General features: G+C 35.9%; 1 protein-coding gene across 5 annotated transcripts in view; it reads right to left on the bottom strand.

Annotated features, from left to right (window-relative positions):
- LOC150102559 (echinoderm microtubule-associated protein-like 2) overlaps positions 1-12382 on the bottom strand; it is a 373793-nt gene that overhangs the window by 17760 nt on the left and 343651 nt on the right. For all 5 annotated transcript variants that reach the window (XM_090399817.1, XM_090399820.1, XM_090399815.1 and 2 more), the window contains 2 exons: positions 11834-11921; positions 1143-1238 (listed from right to left, as the gene is read on the bottom strand). In XM_090399817.1, the coding sequence (XP_090255943.1) occupies positions 1143-1238; positions 11834-11921 (184 nt within the window). The remainder of the gene's footprint in view (positions 1-1142; positions 1239-11833; positions 11922-12382) is intronic.

A 12382-nucleotide genomic window follows, 5' to 3' on the forward strand; every position in this document is an offset into this window, starting at 1 on the left:
GACCCCCCCGCATATATGGGCTCCCAAAAATACACAAAGAAAATGTGCCATTACGTCCCATAGTGGATGGCATTGATTCCCCCACTTACAAACTAGCCAAGCATTTAGCCAAAGCGCTCTCACTATACTGGCAATACACCATCACACATAAAAAACTCAGCCCACTTCAAAGCCAGTATAGAAAACCTTACACTCTAACATAATAACATAATGGTCAGTTCTGATGTCTCCTCCCTATTCACGAATGTCCCCCTCAAAGAAACCTTAGAGCTAATCCAAGCTAAATTTCCTCCCTATATCTCAGCCCTATTTCAGTTTACGATGAACTCAGGCTATTTCGTTTGGCAGGAAAAATTCTACAAACAGATAGAGGGAACAGACATGGGTTCACCACTTTCCCCACCCTTGGCCAACTTCTTCATGGAGACGTTTGAAGAGAAAGCCTTAAACTCAGCCCCACAAAAACCTACCATATGGCTTCGCTACGTTGATGATGTTTTCGCTATTTGGCCACATGGCAGAGATGTCAGAGTTTGTGTGAAATCTTGCAATTTGAATTCCATTACAGTTCAACATGTGCAAATAAATAAACAAATACATGCTATTTATATTAACATACTATTACCTAGTATGTTCTTCTTTGTATTCATTAGATTTATAAATTTCTGAAAGTGAAAATCATATTCTTTATTTTAGAAATATAATCTTCTTCAGTGGTCCGAACAGGCACTTAAATGCCCACGACCTTCCAACTATACTTGGACCTCACAACCACAACTAGAGGATAAGGTAGTTATCCCCCGTAACTCCCGGTGTGTCCTATGTCTGCAGATTCATGTATTCATGGAGCCAGTTTGTCTCATCTGGGAGACGAGAAATCCTAGTTTCCAGGTGTATATTTTTGTAACCAATAAATCAGTCTTCAGGGTCATTTTAACTATGACTACTCATTATTCTTAAGAATACCAATGTATTTCACACAATACCTAGATAAAGTATGAAATAAAATTCTTATCCATACTCTAATTAAAATGACCCATTATTCTATAGAAATGAATTATAAACTGTAATGGTAACACACACACACACACACACACACACACACACGTGCATATATGACTATGAAGAAAAAAAAAACATACCTAGAACAGTGAATCCTAATGTACATGTCTGACTATGCCACTTGATATCCCTTGCAATGGACATGTTACTTAACTGTCGACACACAGCAGCATTCCCTAAAAATTTTAAATTTATTACATACTTGAAACATTTCAAGATGAACAAACAAATGCATCATAATAAAATAAATTGCAAGAATGATCTCAGATTATATTGTAGTTTTTATTTTATTATGATTATTACACGAAACCTCCAAAGACTCATCGTGAAAGGACAATCTCCATTACATGCAACTCGATGTCTCTCCTACTTAATCCTTTTACTACACACAATGACACTACCATCAACACAACTGCTACCAATAATATTTTTTGTCTGTAAATTGCATGTGTTCTCATGGTGTGCATGGGTTCGCTGCAAGTGTTTTCATAATGTGCATGGGTTCTGCTGCCTGTGTTCTCATTTTGCATATACAGTGCCGTAATGAGGGTGTGGTGAAAGAGGCACCCGCCACGGGCACAATTAGGTTTGGGGAGCAAAATGTATAACGTTTTTGTTATTTTTGGGGTTGGGGGGGGGGGGGGGCAAGTTAGACACTTGCCACAGGCACTTCATACCTCCCCCAAAACACTCAACTCAATACAGAGGAGAGCAATTAGACTAATAAATGACCCATCCCCTCACAAACTCACTCCCCCCCACACACACACACTTTCATAGAGACGCCTGGTCTCTGCAATCTGTATATTCTATAAATATTTTCATGGGAAATGTTCATCTGAAACAGCAACAATAATTCCCCCACCCTGTACTAAGCCCATTGGAACACGTACAACTGCTGCCCAACATCCTTTCACAGTACACCTCGAAACCCACAGAACAAATTTATTTTCCTTCTCATTCATCCCTGCTACTGCAGTATTGTGGAACAGTCTTCCCCCAGATGTATTTCCCAAGAAATACAACATACAGGCATTCAAATCTAATGTAAACAAGTTTCTCCTTTCACAACCCACTATTCATATACGGTACTAACGTACTACAGGTTGACTAGCCAACCTCGTGTATATGGGTCCAACATAAAAAACACCTCATTACATCACTGTTTACATACATGATGTATTGTATTTTGTAAACATGATGTTCAACAAAATATATTAAATCTAATATTGAGGTATTATATTTCAACTGCAAGTAATGCAAATATGCCACTTCTGTGAAATTTCATAAATTGGTTTGATCATCATCATAATCAAATTCCTGCAATGTACCCTCAAGGAGTGTACAGGATATGATAGTACTACATGAAAAATTTACATCATTACTAACTTCCTATCTATTACTAATCATTACTAATTTTCCTCTAGATCAGTCTATTACTTGTCAAGACTCCAACATTATCAGATCTTATATTTCTATCGTCTAAGGCACTTTGTACCATATCAATCCACCTATATCTTGGTCTTCCTCTGGGTCGTTTTGCTGCCAACCTGGCAGAGAACACTTGTTTTGCTAATCTTTCATCGCCCATTCTGTTTAAGTGACCATACCACCTAAGATTAGCTCTGGTAATACATTCCTGGATGCTGACAATGTCAAGTTCTTTCCTAATATCCTCGTTTTTTAATATGATATTGCCATTGATGCCATCTGTTCACACCTCTAATCTTTCTCAGGACTCTCATATCTGTGGTCTCTAGTCCTTGGTCAAATGTTTTACTTCTGACCAAGCTCTCAGATCCATAAGTTAAAACTGGTTTGAACACTGTTTTATATACAGCTAATTTAGTGTTCTGACTAATTTCTCTCTTATTCCATATGAATTTATTCAATTGACTTCCCGCCATACCAGCTTTGTTGATTCTGTTGTCTATTTCCATATTTAATTTACCATCTTCACTAAAAATCGTGCCTAAGTAGCTGAAATGTTTTACGTGTTCCACAGGTTCCCCATTCACAACACAGTTGACATTTTCAACGATTCTGCCTATTTTCATTGTCTTTGTCTTTTTATTGCTGACCTTCATACCATATCTATTACAACAGTTATTCAATTTAGTCAGGGATTCTTGCAGACTTCTAGTGGATTTATTTAGAAGTATAACATTGTCTGCATAAAGCAAAGAGCTGACATTAACATCTCCAATTCTGATATCATGTTTAATACCACTTTCCTTCATAATGTGATCTATATAGATAATGAATAACAGAGGGTATAATGCACATCCTTGTCTGACACCAGATTTAACATTAAACCATCTTCCTGTACTTCCTTCAATTCTAACTGCTGACTTACAACTCAAATAAAGACAAAGTATTGCTCGATATAATGCTCCGTTGATGCCATATAACTGTAGCATATTGAATAGCTTCTCGCTTGGCACCTTGTCATATGCTTTTTCCAGATCGACAAAACTTAAATACAGATCTTTGTTATATTCCCATGATTTCTTGACTATTTGTCGTAAAGTGAAGATCTGATCCTGACAGCCTCTGTTTGGCCTGAATCCAGCTTGTTCCTCACCAAGCTTGTCTTCCACAATCCTTCTCAACCATTTCTCAAGTATACTGGCATAAATCTTAATAGGAACACTCAGTAGAGAAATACCTCTTTAATTCTCACATTCAGTTTTATTTACCTTTTTATATATGGGTATTATGAGTGCTCTACTCCAATCATCTGGAATTCGTCCTACTGTCCAGGCCCTCTGAACTATGCAGTGTAGCCAGTGTAAAACTTTTATACCTCCATACTTGAGCATTTCTGGTCTAATATCATTTACTCCAGCTGCCTTTCCGCATTTCAGGCTTTTGATGGCTTTTTCTACTTCAAGCATGGATATGTATTCCTGATTGCATGCCTGGTCAGTGTTTTTTACCACTGTGCTGTCATCACTGCTTGTTTCATTTAGCAATTTTTCAAAGTAATTACTCCATACTTCAAGGATATCTTTTTCTCCTGTTCTCATGTCACCTTTATCATCTCTATCCCTTTTACAGCACTCTTTCCTCCATTTCTGAGATTCTTCAACAACCTCCAGAATATTTGGCACTTCTTGATATTTATTTTCTATGTTCTTACCAAAGTCTTCCCATGACTTTTGTTTAGCTAGTTTTACACAGTGTTTAGCTTTCTTACATTTGTCTCTGTATTCTCTAAGAACACAAGTTGATTTATTTCCCAGGAACTTTTGATATGCTTTCTTCTTTTTCTTCACTGCCTCTTTAACTTACTGTATCCACCAGGGAGTTCTGATTTTTCTATCCTTATAGACAACCTCATCACATGCCTCTCTGGAAGAATCAATCAATGTTTTCTTCAGAGCTTGCCACTGAATCTCCAAGGTTTGATTCCTGTTCTCAAACTCTTTCATTTTCTTTTCAATAATCTTTGTGTATTTTAGTCTACAGTTCACATCTGAGAGCTGCTCAACTTTTATTCGTTTTAAAACTTTCTTACATGTTCTTCTTTTCAATATGAAATTCAATTTTATCCTGCTTAAGACTAAATGGCGATCACTTCCAATTTCAAATCCTCTGTACACTCAAGTGTCCTGCACCAGAGAGAAAACATCACTATCAACAATAATATAGTCAATGAGACGTTTCTTATTCCTTGCCTCTTCTCTCCATGTGAATTTGTGCACATTTTTATGTTGGAACATGGTGTTAGTAATAACCAGTCCATGTCCTGAGCAGAAATCGAACAAGTATTTGCCATTATTATTAGCTTTGCTCTTTTCTCCAAATTTTCCCAAAATATTTTTGTATGTCTGACAATCATTTCCCCAACAAGGACCAACTTTTCATTTTTCATTGTGTCAGTTGCTTTTTCTAAAGCCTCAAAAAATTCCTCCACTTCTACCTTAGGAGAACCTTCTGTGGGACCATAGGCACAAATAAGTCTCATTGTCCAGTTCTCCATTCTGATATTTGCCCACATCACTCAACTCTAATTGCCTGCCATTCAAGAAGATTAGCGTATTTAGTGTTGAATACTATGACTGCTCCTTCTTTTTCTTGTTTGTCATTGCCTGAATATAACATTTTCTATTTATTGCTCAGAAAGAGCTCACCAGTTTTGGTCTTTTTTTTTTTGTTTCAGTCCCGCCTATTATGTCAATCTGGTACTTATGTAATTCCTCAGCTAGCTCCATTTCTTTGCCATTCAGGCTTCTTATGTTGGTTTGATTAGAACTGAAATTATTTTAAAAGTCCTTCATAAATTGCATGAGAATTACATATCTAGTTTGATTTAAAATGCATTTTAATTTACTGCAGTGCTAAAAATACATCGGTTATAGAAACTATAAAGATGCTAATATCATATGATATTCACTAAACATTTCACAAAGATGTCCATTTTGAACAATCTTCTTTATACATGTTCATTCTGCTAATAGCATACATAATTTTATCATCAATTACTGGATATGTACCCCCAATGGATATGTTGAGGGTACATATCCGGTAATTATAGGATGCTATGAGAACATAAATAAGTTTACACTATTATGAACTTGCTATCAACAATTTTTTTCTAAATTAATCTGTTATTAATCAGGACTCCAACAGTGTCAGACTGTACATTTTAGTCATAAGGCAACAACCTGCATCAATTAATCAAATAGATATTGGTCTTCCTTTGGCTCTTTTTCCTGTCATTTTGGCATCAAACACATGTTTTTTTAATATTTCCTCTCCTGTTTAAGTGACCATGCCGCCTTAAATCACCTCTGCTCACACATATTAAATTCCTTTTCTGATATTCTCATTTTTAACAAGATTATGCCACTGATGAATTCTGTTTACTCCTTTAATTTTTCTCAAGACTGCAGTTTCTGATCTTTTATCAAGTGACTTACTTCAATCCATCTCTTACATTCATAACTTAAAACTGGTTTGAACAATGTTTTGTATATTGCTTTGCAAATTTTTCATTTATTCCATATAAATTTATTCAACTGGTTCTCCATATTCATGTTTTCTTTCTATTGTCTATTTAAATCAACATTTAATTTGTAATCTTCATTAAAAAAAGGTGAAGGTTTATTTGTTGTATAGGTAAGGCATCAAGTATCATTACATTTGGTTGTAGAAAATCTTCAACATTTTCCACAACCAGTAGCTTAAATATTGATCAAACATTCCATTTTCCATTTGGGATGGCAGAGTATGGTGATTCAAAATGATTAAGGGGAATGGAGTGCACTGCTATCAGCAAAACTATGAATAGTGTATGAGGCCAAGAAGAAATAGTCATTTAGATATCAACGAAAGAGAATACAAGATACTAACAGAGCCCTGAGGTACTCTTGCATTGGTAGAGGAAATCTATAGCAAGAAAAGTCATACAACATCACATTCAGTGAATGACCAAAGAGAAAAATTGCCTAACCAATTGCAAAGGGTTGAAGGGAAGAAGGCAATTTGCTGAACAACCCCTATGCCAGATCCTATCAAATGCCTTCAAAATGATGAGTGCAACAGCATAAATTTCTCTGAAGTCTTTCATGGTTAGAAAATCTACTGTTGATCTAGACAGGGCTTCTCAATTAAATCAAGTAAGAAGCCACTAACCTTGACTGATGAGTCTCTGGTGGGACAATCAGCCAATGAAAGAAGTAATATTTTTGCATAAAAATTCCAAGTTAATAAAAAATAAAATTATAGTGACATTTTTAAATAAAGATTAAAAAAAATAAAACAAAAGATGAGGTACATACTTAAACTGCACAATGGATAAAATTGTAAATAAAACCATTATAATACAATTCATGCAAACTCAGTCACAGCATGCAAGAACAGTTATCATCTGATAAATTCAGGAATTCTAAACAAAGTTTCAATTTTTTTCTTAAATTGGAAAAGGTTTTAAAAGATGTTCTAGTTTTGAAAAATAGTTGGATTTCAGACTCTTTCTCTCAGATCTCCTCATGTCTGAGGACTCGTGACCTTCCTGATGATGCTTCGCCATTTCTCTCTCTCCTGTGCCTCTCATATTGCTTGTTCTAGTTTAAGTTCAGTGATTCTTGATATTTGGCCAATCCACCTGTTGAAGGTGGGGGGGGGGGGTTCCTCTTTTTCTTTTCCCACACGGTTTACCTTGGATGATTACTTATTCTAGGCAGTTGCCTTCCCTTTTACATATGTGTCCAAAATATTGCAGTATTCTCTTTTTGATTATGTTTATCAGTCTTGTGCGGATATTTAGTTCTTCTAGAATACTTTTGTTTGTTCTCCTTTCTGTCCAAGACACTCTTAGCAATCTTCTCCAGCACCAGAGCTAAAATGCCCCAATTCTTCTTCTGTCGCCTTTTGTCATAGTCCAAAACTCAGAAGCATAGAGAAAGATTGAAAAAAAATTAAGGTTTCTACAAGCTTAGTTTTTTATATCTCTTTTTTACATCCATCTTTTTTTATTATCATCACTCCAAGGTAGTTGAAATGGTTGACAATTTCAATTCCTTCTACATCTATCTCTTTTGCATTGCTTAAAATCATTATTTTCGTTTTATCTCGATTTATTCTTAAACCATGGCTTAGGCTTTCCCAAATTGATTCAGGATGGATTTTAATTCCTGTTCGCTTGTTGCTATTATCGCTGTGTCATCTGTATATCATAGGTTAGTGATTGTTCGGCCACCTAATTTAATGCCTAGAGATCTTTTCATTATAGTTTCGCTGTAAAAGTTGAATAGTAATGGTGAGAGTATGCAACCTTGTCTTGATCCTTTTTCAAATTGGAATGCAGGGGCAGTGAGTTTTCAGTTCTTACTGTTGCTTGATTTCCTTGATATAAATTCTTTATGAGGGTTATTAGATGGTTTGGTATTCCTGATTCTTGCATGATATCCCACCTCATGCAGTCAAAGGCCTTTGAGTAATCTATAAAGCATAGATAAAGGCTCAAGTTGAATTCCCTTGCTTTTTCAATTATTTGTCTGATGTTAGATATATGATCTCTAGTCCCTTGACCTTTTCTGAATCCTACTTGTTCTTCTGAAATCTGATGGTCTATAAAACTTCTACCTCTATATACAAGCAACCCAGTCATGAAGATACGTCACGTGTAAATTTCATTTCCTTAAACTTGGATAAAGGATTGAACCAAGAATATAATTTCTTGGCATCTTTAATTTATAGTATAACCAAGTGAAAAAACTTTCAACATCTATCTCTGATCCAGACTAATTTAATGCTAAAGTGATACACCTTTTTCTCTACTTGTATATGGGAATTATATGAGTTCTGCATTACTTTAACACTCAGATTAGGACTTCAAGATCAGCTCTCTCCCCATCATTCTTTCATACCATGGGACAAGCTCTCTAAGGTTCTCCCAGTCCACATCGGTCCGCCCCCTGTCATTCATAAAAAAGAAGAAATAGATCAAGCTGTAAACAATTTAACTAGGCAAATCAACTCAGCAATAGCATCAGTCGCTCAAACCACTGTCTTCCATGCTCCTAACTGGATCCCAGAAGAGATAATGGACCTGATCAGGGCCAAAAATAAGGCCAGAAAGCGATATCACAATACTAGAGCCCTGCAGGACAAAGCAACCTTAAACACTTTGAATAGACAGGTTCGAGAAGCCCTCCAGATCCACAGGAACTCCAAATGGGAAACCAAACTCAAAGAAATCAACCCAGAAGATAACTCCATGTGGAAGTTTGTAAAATCTCTTCTTACCAAAAGACAACCACTTCCCCCTTTAAAGACCAATCTTGGAATTGCACACACAGATGAAGAAAAAGTAGAAGCCTTAACTGACAATCTGGAAAATCAATGCAGCCCATCTTATGCAAATTTAAATGTCAATCTTATTTACAAAGTTCATTGTAAAGTTAGAAATGCACTAAGTCAGCCTAAGGATGATTCAGAAACCATCACCCCCACATCACCAACAGAAATAATAAATATCATTTCCCATCTGAAGAATAAAAAGGCCCCCAGCCCTGATGGCATACCAATACAATAATAAAGCTACTCCCATGGAAAGCCATAATTCATCTAGTTAATATTACCAATTCCATTTTAAGATTCCAGTACTTTCCCACAGATTGGAAAATCGTGGACATTATACCTCTGAAAAAGCTTGGAAATAACCCACAACTTCCCCAAAGATACAGGCCCATCAGTCTTCTTTCCTGTCTTGGCAAAATAATAGAAAAGGTCATCCTATCAAGACTACAATCTGCAGTGGACCAACAGAAAATAATCCCAAATGAGCAATTTGGGTTTCGCAAAGCTCACAACACGGGTGCAACAAATTCACCGACTAACAGAACATATCACTCATGGTTTTAACTGGCACCTTCACACTGCTGCTGTGTTTTTGGATGTTGCCAAGGCCTTTGTTAAGGTCTGGCATCAAGGCCTTATCTTCAAACTAATTGAAAACAATATCCCAATTAAACTAGTGAAACTCATATATTCATATATCAATGAAAGATACATGCAAGTAAAACTCAACGGAATTGTTTCTTCAAGGCGCAAAATTCTGGCGGGAGTACCTCAAGGTTCTCTTCTGGCCCCAATACTTTTCACAACTTACATGGCAGATATTCCTCTCAATCCAAGAACAACTACTATGGCCCTTTATGCCGACGACACCGCTATTCTAGCTAGATCGCTCAGCCCCCGCCTAGCAATCACTAGACTCCAAGGAAGTATCAACGAGCTAGCAAACTGGTTCAACAACTGGAGGATTCATGTGAACCCCCTCAAAAGCTCAGCCATAAGGTTTTCAAGAAGAAAAATCTGCAACAAAAAAGACATCCTGCTCTCTGGTCAAACGATCCCATGGCAATCAGAGATCAAATATCTTGGGGTATTAATGGATAAGAAACTCCTTTTCAACAAACACATCAATCTCATTTGCTCCAAATCTTCCAGTCATAGCTCAGCTCTACCCATTGATCAACCGTAAGAGCAAATTGAACCTACATAATAAATTGCTTCTTTACCGGATGGTAATATGTCCAGTCATTACCTACACCTCACCAGCATAGAGTCACACTTCAAGATCAAACATTTCAAAATTACAGAGAATCCAAAACAAATGCCTTAGGATGATCCTGGATCGTCAGAAATTCACAGATTCACCAAGAAACCGGCACTCCATGCATCTCCTCCCTTCTTCGTGAAGTCAAGTTCACATTCAAACCCACTAATAGTACAAGCTGTCAATTACAATGAGACTGATTACTACAAACACAAAAGACTGAAGGCTATTCTTCTCTCAACCGATCATAGCTAACACAACTGCCCTCAGAGGGCGAGCTTAATTGCTCACAAATCTCCCACTCCCAAACAACTCTCATTACAGATAAAGGGGAGTAATAGAAAAGGTCATCCTATCAAGACTACAATCTGCAGTGGACCAACAGAAAATAATCCCAAATGAGCAATTTGAGTTTCGCAAAGCTCACAACACGGTGCAACAAATTCACCGACTAACAGAACATATTACTAGTGCTTCACCCTTCCTGTCAGTAATGTTAATGGTAACATTGGTATCACTTCTGGTTCCTGCTGATGATGTTTTCTTAATGTTTGCCTCTGGGCTTGTCTCCTTCCTGGGGAGCAGAGGTTCAGCTTGGTGGTGATGGGTTTTTGCCTGTCACTGAGTGGAGCCACCACTTAATTTCCTGTCATGAGTTTGGAAGTGATTATTTATGTTTTATTTATTTGCTTTTTACTTTTTTGTTTTTTTACTTCTTTTGCTGATGGTGACTAACTTCAACTCTGCTGACAGTGAGTATGTTCCAGTAGTTGACTTTTTGCTGTTCACCCTTGTTCTCTGACAAATACAACAGGAGCCTTATTTAACAGAGTGACACCACAACTGGCATTAAATTTAATCATGTTGTACCACTGCATCTATTTCTAGTTTAAGCCGATACAGAATACAATTTATTCAGCTAAGTTCCAAATCCCTAGCCTATCCTCCTTTGTTGTATCCAATGAATAACTACTAATATGGGATGTACCACGTGAAAGCGAGGACTGTGTGTTAGGTCAGAAGCCCTAATTCATCCTCTGCATTTTTTAAAGCTATGTGGAAGTCTAATCTCAGTTATCTAGCTTTGACCTTTAAGCAATTCCCTTTGATGCAATAATTACTCTTTTTATTGTTTTGGAAGTTCATTCATTATGTGTACCATGTTCTGAGAGTTCTCACAATAAGTGCCATATATTTCCCATTATCTGTTATGGAAATGTTTCCTTTCATTATACTAAGAGAAGATATCATGTGATGGTTAGACACTATTCCAGAATTATTTAAGGTATTATTTATGGTTCTTAAATCTTAAATAATATAATCAACTATTTTAATTTTATTCTTGATTGGCATAATAGTTGAAAAACATATAGAGAAAAAAGACAAATTAAATATTTAAATGATTAATAAAATTAACTTTAGTCCTGATGGATACAATTTAGCATGTCAGGAAAAATGTGGGCTGTGTGAAATGAAATGAACAATGACATGAAACCTTACAAGTCATTAATGACTGGTATAAATGATTAATAGAGTTCACAGCATAATTAAGGATGTGTGTACGATACAAATACAGTAAAATGACAAGCAAAAAAAAAAGTTGATCCTTAAACTTTTATGACAAATTTTTCATTTATTACTATTTTTCATTCATTTAGAATGAGAGAGAGAGATGCAAAATAGAATAATTCACATACTTACAATATAATAATTCACAATCTCCAGAGGTTGTCTGAATATATGTGCTATCCTCTGACCAGTCTATATGAGTAATAAAACCAGAGTGACCCTAAAAAAATAAACAAACAAAATAAGAGATTTTATTATGACTATCATCTTAGTTGTATTTGCAATTTTTGATATGTGACCTTTGAAATTCAACTTTCTATTTATCCTAATTCCAAGACCCCAAAGCCTCATTAATTCTCAAAGCAAAATATACTGTCAGAAATTTACTATTTAGAGATTTACAATAAAGAATATTTTTAGAACTTTTATTACAGAGTTCAGTTGATGATATTATATAATGAGAGTTAAACTATTCATTTAGCAGTCACGCTTGCGAGAGAACAGAAAACAATTCTGAAGTGTAACACACATCAAATAAATATCATAAAAAGTAAGCCCTCCACTCCACCATATGCTTTCATATCACCTTCCGAATATGTGATCAACGGTTTGCCAGTATGTGTAATGGCTCATTACAAACTTATTTAATGCTCTGATAGGACATTTGATCCTGTCAATAAA

The sequence above is a fragment of the Typopeltis vanoorti genome, chromosome 10 (assembly GCF_054136105.1).
Source record: "Typopeltis vanoorti isolate ZY-2024b chromosome 10, IOZ_Tvanoo_1.0, whole genome shotgun sequence".
Lineage (NCBI taxonomy): Eukaryota > Metazoa > Arthropoda > Arachnida > Uropygi > Thelyphonidae > Typopeltis > Typopeltis vanoorti.